We start from the raw sequence: 16,522 nt of genomic DNA, 5'->3' as shown, positions 1-16,522 counted from the left end.
TGAGGTAGTTGGTAGATGAAGTTCAAAGAATTGCTTTGACAGATAAAATCCAAAATATTTATCAGTCCTGGATGATAGAGAGTCCTGTGCTTTCTTTTTGTATTATACAGATGTTGTTCTGTTGAGATGCTTGAACAAAGAATACCATTTAAAGAGAAATGATACAGTCAGTTATCCTCAGACTTGATGATTTGAGGGACACACTACAACTTGCCTTTTTTCCAGTTTTCTTCAGGGAAAAAGGAAAAGTGACTATGAGTGGAGTAGAATTCAATCTGCATCTAGGAAGTGGTTTTATTTTCCAGAGATATTTCTCCTAAAGCATCACTTGTGCTATTAACTTCTATTTGTACGTTAATATTTGTAATGTACTTGAGAATTTCGTGGCCATTCTGACCATTACTACTTGCACTATTGCCCCTAATTCGTGCATCGTGAAAAATGGTTATATGGAGATATGGAACTATTTTTACTGAGGAAAATGTGAGCCTAACTTTTAAAAGGCCTGTTTTGAAAAGAGTCAAGGAATGTACATGCCAACCAGTCTGTGAAACATAATATCTGCATCTGGCTGTTAAGGGTATGAGTGATTGCTATTAATCCCTGTTAATGATATTTATATCTTCTGAATTCCATCTTTGGGAGACAAAATACATTCATTGTGTGACAGAAATAATTCCTTGGCTCTTCCTACATAATGTTTTTTGAAATCAGCATGTCTGAACATGGCGTCTATGCAAGGAGAATGAAAAAATATAGTGTAATTTTGGAGAGGTGCAAGCTCAGGTAAATCAACAGTTTCTTTTGTTTCTAATTGCTTTCCTACTGTTTTTAACAAATCCCATTTTTAAAGACTACTGTTTGTTACTATACCCAGATATCACTGGAAGAAGAAAGTTGCTACCTTCTAAAGAGAAGTACTGAACACTTGCTGGTTACAATGTCCCCCCCCCCCCCCGCCCCACCTTTGTTGTTTAATGAGGTCTATTCCCAGAGCTAGGCTAAAATATTCCATGATGATGCTGAGAAATTTCAAAGTCAGGAATTGCCTATATCTGCATGGTTTTTTTGACTTCCATAATCAATGAAATCTCAGTCTTGCACTAACGTCCTTTCAGGAAGGCATCAATATCCATCACTTCAGAAACAGTCTCTCCTACCTCCTGTTCATTACTGTGGCTCTTGAACAAAACCTTTTAATTGCCTGTTGAAAATCCATTGTTTAAAAGTGCCCTCATCTTTCGTTGCTTTTGAACCTGCTTCTCCTTCTCTTACAATTCTTTTGCCATTTTAATGAATTGTAATTAAAATGTTAATGTAATGTTTATTTTAAATTATTCTGGCTATAAAAAGATTCAGGAGTTATAGTAACCATCTATGAGGAATTCCTTGAAGTCTTTTTGACAAATTATGTGTTTTGCTTAAATATGTCATTACCGATGGAAAAGTCGCCACTGTTAGAACAAATACTTATAACTCAGATCTAGAATGATGTTTATTCAAGGTCATTACAATTTTTGCAGAATGAAGGCAAATTAATGGAGAGGTCAGTAATTACATTACAATATGTACATACTAAACAAGTGGAAATGCTTACGTGGGAAATTTCAAAGAACCTTTGAAAGTAAGGTGTTAAACCAGAACAGAATTTTGAAACAGCAAACTTAAAATTTGTTTTCATTCAGTCTTTGCGAAATACACAGTGCATCACATACATTATGTATTATTTCCATTAGTTAAATTTTACAAGATAACATTACAATCCGAGCCTAAATTTCCATACAGAGATTCTCCAGTTTTCAGGCTTAGCACTGTGCCTCAGCCCCATATTGTTCCAACACTCCTAACTGACTTATTCTCTCTTCCAGTCTTGAACTGAACTTGAATCTGAATAAAGCCCCATGAACTTCCTCCCTTTGGGAGACAACAACGACTTGTATTCCCTGTCAGCTGAACAAGAAACATGATTCTGTTGTTCTTTTTCAGTTCTGTGTCCACAAAATCTCACCATGTATGTGATGGCAATATTGAATAAAGTAGCATGATCTTGAGTGAGCTTCCTTAGATAACTACTTGCCCTACCTATAGTATGGGTGAAGATTGTTATTGTGGCATGTCACTCTATTCCTGTTTATATAGCAGCTCTCAATATCTACTAGAATACCCAGGCCTTGTTATCTTTTCTTCTGTTTTCTCTGTTTACTGCTAAAAATTACCTGTCAGCACAGATGCTCATTGTTGTTCTGGGACCCCAAACCCATAAGTAACTAAGCTCATCTCTGTCAGGGGTGCTGAATGATTTTTTGTGTGTGTGTGTGAATTTTCTTTATGTGAAATTTCTGAAAAATATAAACACGCTTTGACTTTTTCTAAGTGAAACTTTGTTTTAGTTCAAAATGATACTGCTTCTTGAATTTTATTTTACTTCTTTAAAATATATTCCAAATATATCAACACAAAAATAAAATACATTTGAAAAAGTTTTTGGGTTCATATTGAAAAATATCATCTCATGTTAACCTGAAACAATTTTTCTTTCTAACTTTTGGAACTGGAAGTGAGCTGCAGATGCCTTTATTCATGCAGCACTGCTGGCAAGTTTTTAATCCAAACTCATCTCAGCTTTGCTTCTTCAAGAAAACGTCATCTTTGTGTGCTACAAGCTGACCAGAGACCAGCTCAAAAATACTGGTCTATTGTGAGGATGGCATGGCCAATGTTTTCAGACACAGAACTGTAACATAAAGCTCCTGTAATTACATTTCTAATAGGCTGTGCTTACAGTCTAATATACAGAACCCAAGCATCAGCAGAAAATCAAAACCATTTGTTCCTTCACTGACTTTCCTATATACAAGTGGCAAATAAAATTCCATTTTTAAAAAACATAAAAACACTCTACTAAGTTTGCACAGGTAAATAATTAAAAGTCAAGAATGAAAAAAAAAAGAGATATATAGCAAGAAAAGTAAGTTAGTTGTGGACATGTGTCTATGTTAGTCTATAAAAACTATGGTAGAATAACACACTTCTAGTAGTCACATCTTCTAATATGCATCCAAAAAGTTCAAGTATTTTGGCTGTGCATACAGCTTCAGCTTCACTTCTAATAATGATGTAATGCATGATCAGAATATACTCAGTAAAACATATTTATAGGAAACTAACTTGAAGTGAAAGCATGATATTGTATTGGGAAACTTTGGATCAAGTAAAAACTTTTGGAAATTTTTACATCTTTTTTTAAACTCTCTGCAATTCCCTAGGCAAGGTTTACCTAAATTAGAGTGATAAATATCAATGTGATAACTTAGGGAGTTGTTGTTTTTTTTTTTTCCTCATAATGAGTGACATGAATGTTTAAACACAATATGTTGTTAAAGTTGAATAGAGGATTCAAGTTTAAACATATGAAGCAATTTGTAAAGGTATCCTCCTGATCAGTAATGGGACATTCTAATTTTAATGGTCTCAAGTGTATTTATCCACAATAAAAGAACTGTTGATTACTGTAGTGTTTGTATGCAGGTCGTTGTTCAGCATCTGCTTTTCAGGGATGGTTTGTAATAAGAATGATTACAGTAGCTTCACTCCAGGGTGGAACATCATGATTGATGCTATATCAAGGAGAACATGGAATCTCCTAATGACTTTAATAGTGTCTATTTCTTTGTGGAATTTCTTTTCATTTTCTTAAAACAACGGGAACATTACTGATTGTATAACCTTATCTCCTGTCTCAGGTCTCCTAGAAACCCTGAACAGAAGATCATTAAACGAGTGATTGCTCTTGAAGGAGACATTATCAAGTAAGTATTTTAAGCCTTAGTCTCTGAGTCTTTATAGGAATAGTGCAGCTTTTCAGTGGATTTTAAATCAGTATCCTAGACAACGAGAACTTTCTAGTATTTTCTTTCTATCTATTCTTATCAGGAATGTCAGCAGTGTACCTGTCTCCTTTTTAATGAGAGGAGAAATGGTACACAAAACTACTCACTCTCTCATGAAAGGTACAAGGGTACAAATAATGCTTGTTGCTTAGAAAATCTCTGCCACATACCATGGCAGTTAATTGTAGAGCATTTTTTTAATAAGTCAAGATAATAGGACTGTGTTTCTTCAGTTAGAGAGTCCAATTGCCGTGTCATACAGTGACTGGCAAATAAAAGTTGGATTTTCGGGGGATGAGGGGGTTATTTGTTTTTTTCATTTTTTTTTTCTTTTCTTTTTGAGACAAAAAATGCTCATAGATGACTGCCTTCATTGCAGTCTCTGGGAATCTGTACGGCATATGGTGGAACTGGTTTGGAGTAAATTATTCTATCAGAAACATTTGTAGAAAGGGTAAACTCTAAAGTACTTAAAGGCTTGGGTTGCTCTGTCAGATAGACCTTGCTACGGGGGCTGTTTAGAAATAAATTGCTAGTAGATGTAAATCAAAAGTTTTCATGGAAACGTTATCATTTTGATGAAAATGATTTTTTTGAAAAGGATTCTTTTTCCTAGGTCAAAATTGGAATTGGCCTAGAGTTGGGAGTGTAAATCCCTAGTTTCCTGCACTAGAATATGAATGTTCCTGGGAACTCCCAGACAACATGGCAGGCTGAGGCTTGGTTCATTTAGATGATGATTCTTGCTCTGGTGTAGTACTTGGCAGCTGTGATTCAAGTCAAGGATTTGAGTGTGGTCTCAAGGAGCCCTGGTTAATACCAGCACTGGTGGGCTGTTGGGCAGTATAGGGTATGCCTATGTCCTTTTTTTCCCTTTCCTCTTGCAGTCAGTATCATTTCTGTTTTAATGAAAAATACCAAATAATATCCGTCTGAGAAATAAATATAAATTCTGACATTTCTGTGGTAGCACAATATCTAAAATAACTGACAGTAAGAAGAGAACTCAATGTCCAAAGACTAACATTTAGCTATCACTTTAGAGAAATAAAAACATAGAAATAGTGTGAGCTATTGGGTGATGCCTTTTATAAGCCTATATCCTTAGGAAGATGCTTATTTTCTTGATGTAGTTGATGTTGGTACTGTAAATCTTGTAAGTGATGAGTGGTATTTGTAATTTGGTATTCCTGATTCATTTCTGTAGCAATGTCAGAAAGAGATAGCAATACAAAGCCACTTCAAGTGTTACTTTTCATTGCTCTATATTATTAACATGTCAGATTTTTGAAACTGAATGGAGTTTTTTAATAACACTAAAGATGTTTAATAAGTTAAATTCCAACTGTAGGAAATTAATTATACTGTATGTTTAAGTGTCTGAAGACTCTGAACTTTTCATTAACTTCTGTGGGTGTTTTTGGCCAACTGGGAAAAGCTGTGGGTGCATATTAGCTGTGTGAGTGTATGCAGAATACTGAAGAGCCTGTAGGTTAGTGTATTGCTTGTGGGTACAGAAGACTGTGTGATGGTCCTCAATTTGTCTGTGGTAAAACAGGTTAGGTTAGTTTATTGTTAGAAATATTAAGGTCAATAATTCAGATGTGCATTTTTTTTTCTATTTGACCAAATGAAAATTGTCCCACAGTTTTTGCTTTGTCTGTAGAAATTAATTTGTTGATCAAAGAACATATTACAGAGCTGCTGAGTTTTTATTGCATATTGCCCCTTAATGGTGTATGTGTAGGGAGTATGAGTAATACTTGCCACTTTTCATAGTACTAAAATAAAGCAAAAGCTTAGATAATAAAGTAAAATGGCAAAACTGGCCATTATATAGTTAGCATAGCTAACTATAGTTATTTCATATAACATATAGCATAGCATATTTACTTCTAAATTATAAATTATTTATTTTTGTAATGATATTGCAATGAGATATGTGACTAGGAGATTTGTGAGTAAAACAGATGACTGGTCACTGAAAGCATGCTTAGAAAACATAAATGGAAATTTTCCTTTTTTATCTGATAGGTCTGCAGGCAGATCTTTATTTCAAAGCATAAAGCATTGGTTTTGAAAGATCTCAGTATTTTATGTTTATATATTTCTATACATTGAATTATTCCTGATCAGCAAAAAATATAATGATGTGGGTGAAACTGAAAGTAACATGGAATATTTACAAAAAGTGTATTTGAAAGTGTTAAAATGGGACTCTTCCATATTATTTTGAATCTTTTTTGGCGTGGATGGGATGTGACGCAGAACTGATATATGCTGATCTTAGAGGAATGTTGTAACAACCTCACTCCTAATATCAAGTCTTTGAAATAGACAGTGTATGCCTGTATGCTATAAATACACTTCTTTAAGCCTTTTGCTGCTCCACTGATCAATCAGAATTGCTTCTTGCTGAAAGACATCTGGTGTCACTGCAGAGGTTATTGCTACCTCCTTTTTCTCATTGCAAGAATGGAGCTAAAGTGTTTGAGCTTGTGGCAGGCATTCGGGGTAAGGGTCCTCTGCCTCTGCCAGTCCTTATTCATCAAGAGAAATGAAGATGTACCAATACACTTACCATAAGTGTGCATGTGCATTGTGCAAGTGCCTGCATGATATGCTGGAAAGTTAGTAGTAGAACTAAAAGGCAGTATATCAGTTCTAGGGTATGGAAAAGTGGCAATCATCAGTTGGATTTGGTGGCTAGCACTTATGAGGCAACTTGTGGGGATAACAACTTTGCAGAGAGGTGGTTGTGTATAGAACTGTGCTGTGTGGAGCATTTTGTCTGGAAGGTCAGTGAAATGTACAGTCTGTCAAGTACCAGTTGCTCTGCAACTTTTGCTTGGTGTCAAGTGACAGAATGAATGAATGTACATGTTCAATGGTGAGCAGACTTCTGTTGTGAAAAGAGCTTTACAAACAATGTGAGTTGGAAGGTATTTTCATGTAGCGTTCCACTAGGTGGATGATAGACATTAGGGTCTGTAGGTCTGTAAGCTTTGCTTTCATAGATGAATGAAGTATATTTATTCAGCCTGTTTGGTGCATCATTAGGAAAAAATTGTCACAGAAATGCTGTGTTTTCTCATGTTATTAACTAAAATAAATTAGTTAGCGTTTTACTATTTGTTAATTACTGAAAATAATGAAAGAGTATTTAGAGCCATTAGTGCTATACGAAAGGTTCCTTACAGTTTGATTTGTGTTCTGGCGTTACGACACAGCAAAAAAATCCTGGTTTTCAGTTCTTCGTGTATAAAAGCATTAAATAAGATAAAAATTGCTACATTTCAAAAATAATAATGACTAAATTTCAGTTTTTGAAAATAAATGTTAATGAGAGATCTATAATGGGTCCATTCTGACCTTTCATTTTGTATTTTTCTTGTAGTCAGAAATTATGGAGCACATAGTACTTCTCCTTTTGAAATATGCTTTTAGAGATTGAAAAATACTATAGACTCACTGAACAAAAATGCTGGCATTTCAGTTCTCAGATCTTGGTTCCGCTCTAGTTGCAGTCCCAGTGAAGTGAGTTAGGTAGTGTCTTCTAAATCCCCAGAAGAGTGTAGTACGCCTCACAAACATATTCAATTTGGATAAGTTAGTAGAACTTCCTCCTCAAAAGAATTTAAAGAGTAGTCAGAAAATCACCATTTAGTCCTTGAAGAGATGATGCTATAGGTCAGCCTGTAGACAGACAATATTGCAAAACATAGATCCCATAAATGAAGTTTTGTTTTGTCTTCCATGAAGGCACAAAGAATTAACTTTAAGTAGGAAATCATTATGATGAGTTCTGAAGACTATTTAAATGATAATTCTTCCAAGGAAGGCTTCTTTTAAGGGTCAATGTAATCTAAATTATTAAAAATGTTGGTGCTGCAAAGCACTTTGTATATCTTGAAAATTAAACATATTAAAACTCATTTATCTTAAATGCATTAGTGGAAATGCAAAAATCTATAGTACTCTATCACAGATGGTTGAGTTATGGTATGTTTGCAGTAACTCAGATAAATGGAGGTTTATGGGAAGGAAACCAATATTAAAATTGGGAATTAACTAGTAAAACTTGAAATTATGTCCATTCAGTAAGTTGCTGCACTATTTTTTTTTCTTTTCTGTCTGTCACAGTTGCCCAGATCTGCAAGAGTCTGGTGGACTGATTGTATTTCTGTCATATCATTGGCTGTTTCTTAACATTGTAGCTGATTTAGGAATGATTTGCGAACCCTTAGAAGGTGTAGTTTTGAAAAGTTTTGTCCAGGGATATTGTTAGGCTATTAGGAATCAGTGTTCTGAATACTGAATAGTTCAGCAAAACAATGTTGTATTCAACTGTTGCATCTTGCAAAAAATGCAATGAAGAACTGAATAAGGAAATAATTCTTCCCTGTTTCTAAAAGTATGAAAGTGCAGAGGTAGGTTATGAAATTATTAGACTGTAGATCTAAAACAAACAACAGGAACTTTCTACTTTTACTACAAGGTACATCATTAAATTGTGAAAACTACTGCCAAAGAGTGTTGGGAAGGCCAAAGACGTAAATGGGTTGAAAAAAGTAATTGAGAATTCATAGAACTAATGTCCATCAGCAGTTATAAATGCAGTGATCACAATACAACTTCATGTACTCCTGTTTTTGAGTTCATACAGCATGTTATATTTTTCCAGTCACAGAACCCATACTGCATTAGAATATGACCAAAGTCTGCTCATTCTGTCTCTTTATTGGAGAACGCTTTCAGCTTCAAGCAAACTCTTTGCTACTCCATGCAGGTGTTTGGTTGCCATTTTTTTCCCTCAGATAGTAGGTATGATCCAGGCTCTCCAAATGTAAAAAGAGCAATCAACAACTTTTTCTACATTCACTGAACAAGTTCAGTTTCATCAGACACTTTTGGCTGCTATTTGTTTTCATTTAGGACCTAAGCCATCCAAGGGAACAGCCATCTTCACACATGGACTGTCATATTGGATAGCAACTTGTGTTAGATTATACTGAAAATCTACTGCCTGCCGCTATGAAGCAGAATACCCTTGAGAAAAGCTCAGACTTTGCAGGTGTTCTGGCACAAGAATATCTCTACTGTCAACATCTTGAGGGCAACGACCTGGCAGGAACTGCTTCCACACCTCCACCCCTGAGGAAGCACACAAAAATAATTTTATGTTTACCAGAGCCATAGTAAGAGTCCTTTTTTCTTCCCTGCAAAGGCCTCCAGTATTTACCTTCAGGTACTGGTGGTGTTGTAAGGCACTGCTTGGCTCAAAGTTATATGGCAATATCAGTATAAAGGAATATCAGTAAAAGACAGGGAAAGACTAGCAATCACAGTTGATCAAGATACATAGGCTATATTTATGTCTGATTCCTATTCCCTTCTTCCTCAAAGTCTGTTGTTTCTCTCTTTGTGATTGCATGTTTAGAAGATCTGTAAGCATGGGGCTCCATGCTGACAAGTGCGTTAGTGTGATTACAGAAATGAGAACTGAATATACTCTACAGATACACAGCACCATCCTCAGAGATTACAGACCCTCCTGAGTGAACCAGTCTTCATACGGTTCTGTCTTTGTGCTTCATATATCTAAAGGAAGTATTAGTAGTCCAAGTTCACTTAGATGAAGAGCCTTAGTCTCCCCAAATGTTTTTGGTTGGTAACTGTTTGCACAGAATGCATACCTCCTAGGATTTATGCAGGATTTTTTGCACTACTTACTGCTATACTGATGAGATTTTTTAGAGCCAATGACAACTTTGGTGAGGCTACACCTGTGCTGCTCTGTCATGACTCTTCAGCGTTGATCAAATCCCTGCAAGCCTCCTAAATAAAATTTCCATTGATTTCAATTCAATTTCCAAATGCAGCATTCTTGCACGATTGGACTCTATTTCTGTAAATGCAAATGATGGGAATGTATATTAGTACAGTGTCTTTAAGTTGTAAAACCAATCTGACAAAATTGTGAGAAAGTTCTTCTATATCTATAATCAATTTCTAAGATTCTGTAGGACTTTAGGCCCAGTGATGAAGGTCTGCAAAGACAGATCTTCTAAAATGTGGCATTTTTCAGGCCCATTATAAAGGATATAGGACTGGAGGTCCTAATTTTTGCACCTAATTTTTGAGGAAGATGCATGAAGGGATAGAAAGATTAAGAGTAGAAAGGTGAATGTCAAGAAAAATGTATAAGTAAAATTTTTTTTCACAAATGAAGAGATGAAAATACATAGTTTTCCAGACTGATTTTTTACTTCAAGTTATAATTTGCTTTTACATTGGAAAGCCTCAATATTAATATCACATTATAATATTTACTCATTGAGTTATTTATTCATTGTTCCATGCATTGAAGTCTTCATTTCTTTAATATACACAATATTTTAAACACGTATTTTCTTCTTAATAGTACGGACAGCACCAATAAGATTGCTAAAAGATCCCATGTATCATCAATAACATTTTTTATAGTATTTCAGTTAGTTTCATTTGTCAAAATTCACTGAAGGCAATGGAGTTACAATGTAGACCCAGTGCAACCTCTGGAACTCTTAATAGTAAAGAAGAAAAAAGCATAATATGATTCTCAGAGCTTGTACAGAATTTGCAGTGCTGGCTTTTAGAAAAAGAAACGTCACCTTTTGCCTCTGAAGTAAGCAGGTTTGATTTGGACAACACTCAGAGAAAATAAAAGTAATACTGTCAGTAATACTAGTTTTTAGAGAGTTACTATTCAGACTGAAACCCAAAGTACAGAAAAACCAATTGCAATAAAATAAATACTCAGCAACTCTCTATCGGTGTGCCTCTAAATCAAAACACAAATGACAACATCATCTACAGGAAGGAGAAATTTTTTTATTGTTTCTCTCTTTTTTTCTTCTTTTTGGTTTAATTATACAAGCAGCACTCTAAAATGCAAAAAGCAGCATCTCTTTCAAGATGGCATAGCTGTGAACACTGTGTATAACGAGTCTCTGTAATGTTCTAAGACTATTTTAATCTGCCATCGTAATAAATGGTGGGGAAGTTTTTTAAAGGCTCTGTAGAACATCTTGGAGTAACATTTCTCCTCACTTTCAATAAATCCCTGCAGTTAAAGCAGCCCATAGTTATTTGTGAAGCATACTCCAACATATGCAGGAAATGCTATCTTCAGACTTATTGCCAGCATTAGCAGCAACAGTGTGTAGTACCACTCTACCTTGTGCTAATAAGTACTATAAAATTAAGAGAAAATAGACACACAAATACCCTGTTATTTAACATTGCCAACTACAAGGATGGAGAACAGTAATGTGGGATAGGAGCTGGGAAAAGTACCTTTACCTTGGCCTGTCTGGGCTGTGCTTGCACCAGCACCTGCAAACATGTAATTTCAACTATTTCATTCTACCATGGTTTGGTTGTGAAGTTCTCTGCAGTGTAGATATCCAGCAGAGTTATGGTCACCAGTTTACTTTTTTCTGGCAAGTCTCCATGTGCTGGACACTGAGTAGAGATCAGTGTAAGAATGGGTATACTACCAGTAGGCAGGTATTTACTGCGTAAAATTCTTTTCTAGGACATTGAGGCCTCTTGATAGATTTTTCATGCAAGCACTGTGAATAGGGCAGTGACCATATCTGGCCTAAAATACAAACAAATGCCCTTTTAGGAAAAGAAAAACAGCATTATATATGCATAGACTACATGTAGAATTGCCGTGTCAGTTTTGGGCAAGAAAGACATCGATAACCTGGAGTGACTTCAGCAGAAGGCCACAGAGCTGGTCGGGGCCTGGAGCACCTGCCTTTCAAGGAGAAGGTTAGGGACTGGGGTTTTTTAGCCTGGAGAAGAGGTGGCATCGGGGAACCTAACAGCAGCCCACTGGTACCTACGGGGGCTGCAAGAAGACCAAGCCAGTCTTTTTGCAGCGATGTATGGCAGGAGGACAAGGGACAGTGGGCATATGATGAGACAAGAGAGGTTCAGACTGGATACAAGGAGAAACGTTTTCCCTGTGAGGGCAGTCAGGCAGTGGAGCAGGTTGCCCAGGGAGGTTGTGCAGTCCCTGGCCTTGGAGATTTTCAAGATCTGATTGGATAAAGCCCTGAGCAACCTGGTCTGACCTTGCAGCTGAGCCTGCTTTGAGCAGCAGATTGGACTAGAGACCTCCTGAGGTGTCTTCCAACCTGAATTACCCTATGATACTATGATATCTGATGATAATTTTCAAATGCGGTGTGTCACATTTGCTACAATGTTATTTTTGTTAGAGGCTTAAATAAATACAGTATATTAACCTTATTTAAGAGAGCATTTCTTTTGTAGGCTTTTTTCTCTAAAAAGCCTAATTTGATGGCTGTTTCACTGAAAGCTGGTGTTTTGCCAAGATATCAGATGGTTAGAAAATACATACAAGTATAATCATCTCAATGGGAGGCTTAATAGGTTGTCTTTATCAAGATTAAAAAAAAAAAGAGCAGCAAGTGAATAAAATGCACTAACATGTATAAGAATTTAATACTTAATAAAATGCTTTCATGTATTTATTTTAATTTTCACAAATTATTTACTTTTTATTTCCTAAGCTACGGATGCCTATGTCATTGGTCAGTGACAGTGGTCTGAAATTTGGCACTGAAATCTTTATTTAGATGCTAGAATAAATACTGGCTTAGTAAAAATGGTCTTTGTCCTGAGCAGTATAGGACTCATCCTCTCAATGTTTAGATGTCTGTTTAAGCAATTTCTGGATAGAAGTTGAGCTCCATTTGAATTCTGGGTCCATCTACATATATCTCATTGAAAGCTCCAGTACGGCGAGAACAGCAAAGGGGGTAGGAGGAAGGCAATAGCATTAAACCCATTTTATAGAAGAGGAACTCGGGATGAAAGATGGTGTTGTTCGATTATGCTGATATAAGAAATGTGTGGGAAAACCATTAACTGAACTCCCTGGGTTTCTCATCCCAGAAAATGAACTATAAGCTCATGTGTTTGTCAGCAGTAGATTTTTTTTAGATGTCCTGGAAGCTAGACAAGGTTCAGAATCTGACAATTCTGTGCATGTACTTCCTGTAAATCCAAAGGACAGCTTTTATTAAATTGAGCAGTGTAAGACTAGGAGTGTTGTTGTTTTTGCAAACTGAAGGAAAACTTGCTGAAACAGAAATACCCGCTCTGAATAATGCAAGTAAATGTTATAATTTATTATTTCATTTTACACCATTGCAATGCTCCTGTTTCCATCTTACTTGAATATTTTTAGGGTGCTGAACTTAGCCAGTGACATGGTAAAAGAATCGTATCCATTGACAAATGATGGCTAGAAAGCTAACCTGAGAAGCAGACTAAACATGAGGTTATTTCATTATCTACATGGTTATCCTGTCTTGAGAGTCCCAAACCGTGACTCTTTTTTTTTTTCTTGACCAAATTCCTTTGTCTCCTTTGTAGGAAAAATTAAGCAGACTTTCTGTTCATTTCAAATCAAGTAATGGTAAGGTGACTGCAAGTAACTGAGTTGGTGATTTTAAAAAGGTATTACTTCTCTCCTCTCCTCTTTCCTTTCTCTGCATACATACACTCTTCCCTCCCTCCCAGTTGGAGCTAGTGGGCTCTCAAGTGAGTCATATAAGCTGATCACATGCATGGTACTACTCCAGTCTAATGAGAAAGGGTAATTTAAACCTCCACTCAAGTGCAGGAAAACAACGGCAGTTGCACAACTTTTGATACCGTACATAAAAAAAAGTAGAGCTCTCCCCCAGTTTGCTTCTCCTGAATGCTCGCCTTTCCAATAGGCTCACCTGGGCTTCCTTTTGGAGCTGAAGGTGGTTCCAGTGAGCACCCTGTACTTGTCATTGCAGTAAGCTAACGGGGACCATGTGTCTGCTTACCAGCTCTAGCTGGAGCACAGTAACTTCTTAAAATGCACTGCCACTGCTGTTTGTGACCATTCGAACATGCTGTGTCATAGGATCAGAGTGTCAGCTGCTATGAAGCATCCTAGCTCTGTTAATGTTAAGAGAAATAGGCCAGTTTACTCTAAATTAAAATTTGGTTAAAACATTTTTTGTGCAGTATTTTAGTCTCTCTTACAAGGTCTTCCCTGGGACAAAAACGTATGTAAAGAATACAAAAATGCCACTTCTTCAGAGATTTATAGTTGATTTTATACACTCCATTTTCTTTCCGTTGAGTAAAGTAACAGATACAGAATTATACACTGGATCAAAATACACCTAAGTAGACTACTGATGCTTTATCTAGCTTTTTTGTTTGGAGAAAAAGTGGAAAGTTTCCCATTTGTTTGTTTCTTTTCCTCATTAGATTTGCAGCCTGACAAAGTTCTTTGGTGCATATTTTACAGCACTGTTTGTCAGCCATAAGCAATAATTGCCCATGTTTTAATTTGAAAACTTTGAAATTATTGTGTTTGCCATTATGTAAAGCTTGCAAATATATGTTGGCAGAACTATTAATTGTAAATTGTTCATTTAAAAAGATTGCCTCCATAGTTTTGCACCGCGAAGTGATCTTGCAATGAGGGTCTGAATAGTTCACAGTGGCAGAACTAATAAGGTTTTAAAATTGATCACCCTCGTGGTTATGAGATTCAAATGAGAATAGGAGTGAAAATGACTATTATCTCTTTTCGTTATTATAGAACTGACTGTTGTTGACATTCTGTTTCTGGGAAGTAAATTGTGTGATGAAAGTGTAGTGTATTTTGGGTATGACGGGTAACAACTCATTAAGCGGGGGCTTCAGCATCTGTGCATGGGGAAGCCAAAAATATTTTCTGCTTTAGTGTAGTCGGTTGGCACTGATTGCACAAATAATTTCTGTTCACTGACCATTATGCCACAAGCTTCTTAATATGCAGCCAAAAATATATTATGATAAACACTATGTCATGTATTTGTAGAACTTCAGGTATATTAGGGTAGCCAAGGTAGCATTTCTAGTGAATAGGTTTCAATTTTGTATATATAGCAAAAATAAATTACTGTTTAATCATTTATTATAGCACGAAGGAGAGCAAGTGACATACGCTGAAAAAGATTGCGATAGGATTTAGTATAATTGAAAACCAAAGCATAGTGCCCTACTAGTAGAGGTGGAAGTCTAATAAGTGATGGACCTCTAAAAGAGATGAATAGAATAACGGATGAGGAAATCAATGAACATATTAGAAATAGGTATGAACCTAAAAAAAGAAAGGTGACCTTTAATGGATTTCAGGGGATTGACTTGGTGGCTGACTAAATTAATCAGAGTTCCACTGCTAGTGCAACTTCTGTGCAAAAAACCCCCAAACTGCATGGAATGTATAATTAAAAATAGCAGTATCCTGTGTCTGTTCTGGAGTATTTCAGAGCACGTCTTGTCATATTTCCAATGTAGTATATGTAGGTATGATCATGTTTAAAAGGAGGATTTAGATTTCTAGTAATAAAGTCATTCTACTGTTTCTTATGCAGTAGTTAAAACTTTAATTAAACAGGTTTGCAAGAATGGGGAATAGAGACTAAGTTCATAAACCAGACAGATATGCTTTGTAAATGAAGAAGAAAGATAATAAGTCAAATATAGCAGCATAATATTAATTTTTAAAAACACTTCAAGCATATTTGTAGTAAATCTTGCCATACTATTGCATATTTCCTAATGAGTTATTCTGCAGCTTGAGTTCAGCATCTATGCTGCTGATGTTCCATAGCCAGGTTTAAAAAAAAAAAAAAAGTACACACACACACACACACACACACACATCTTTAGGTATTATGCTAATATTTATTTCAGCACAATTAACTCTTCGAGCCCTATTTATGAAAAGGAAAGGGCAAAATTGACATATGGAAATGTTAAGTACCAGAATATTTTTCGTTCCTGTAAGCTGGATTCAGCTAATGTTAATTTTAGTTTCTTTGCAAAGTGCCAGAGGTTAATACAGAGTGCTTGCTTGTCTCTATCAAGAACGATCTCATGTGGGGTCGAATAGGGCTATGTTCTCTAATATGTGTGGAAGATAATTAAGGGAATTAGTGAAGCGCTACAGTCCCTTCTATATGAAGACAAAATTCAACTACGTGCTTTTACATTGTCAGATTTCGATAGTTAAGTTGATAGCACTTTCTAATATGTAGCTGCAGTTGGAGATTGTCAGGAAATAATTTTGGAGGTTTGACAGAGTGATCCTTTAAGTACTAAGACCAATGTTTTAAGGTGCACCTACAGCACCAATTTCCAGGTAGTTCCTTGCATTTATATATTTTCCCCCTATTTGGGTATGTTATGGTAACTGAGGAACTGAACAACCATTCTGTAGATGGTTCTATATACTGTCTGTATATTTCTTTTTACATTAAAGAGAACTTGCATCATGTAGTTGCACATGTTTATATGTTTGGTTTTGTGAGTATAACTGTTCAAAAGAAAGTCAAAAATTTTTAAAACTATTTACACTTCTGTGTTCCCTTAAACTATTTAATTAATATTTAAATAATAATTATCTACTAATGTTATCTACCAAGGTCTATTTATTCCTGAGTTATAAAGTTTTAAAGCAAAAGCTACAAAGTGCAGTGTGAAAAAGGATGGAAGGGGCTAATGGTGACTTCAACATC

At 35.8% G+C, this 16,522-nt stretch overlaps 1 protein-coding gene across 4 annotated transcripts in view; it reads left to right on the top strand.

Moving 5' to 3' along the window:
• The window catches only part of IMMP2L (inner mitochondrial membrane peptidase subunit 2), a 496,900-nt gene that overhangs the window by 330,209 nt on the left and 150,169 nt on the right, over positions 1 to 16,522 (top strand). For all 4 annotated transcript variants that reach the window (XM_067314814.1, XM_067314803.1, XM_067314809.1 and 1 more), the window contains one exon: positions 3,744 to 3,809. In XM_067314814.1, coding sequence (XP_067170915.1) covers positions 3,744 to 3,809 — 66 coding nt within the window. The remainder of the gene's footprint in view (positions 1 to 3,743; positions 3,810 to 16,522) is intronic.

The sequence above is a fragment of the Apteryx mantelli genome, chromosome 1 (genome assembly GCF_036417845.1).
Source record: "Apteryx mantelli isolate bAptMan1 chromosome 1, bAptMan1.hap1, whole genome shotgun sequence".
NCBI classification, from domain to species: Eukaryota; Metazoa; Chordata; class Aves; order Apterygiformes; family Apterygidae; genus Apteryx; species Apteryx mantelli.
This window is presented reverse-complemented; position numbering and strand designations above follow the sequence as displayed.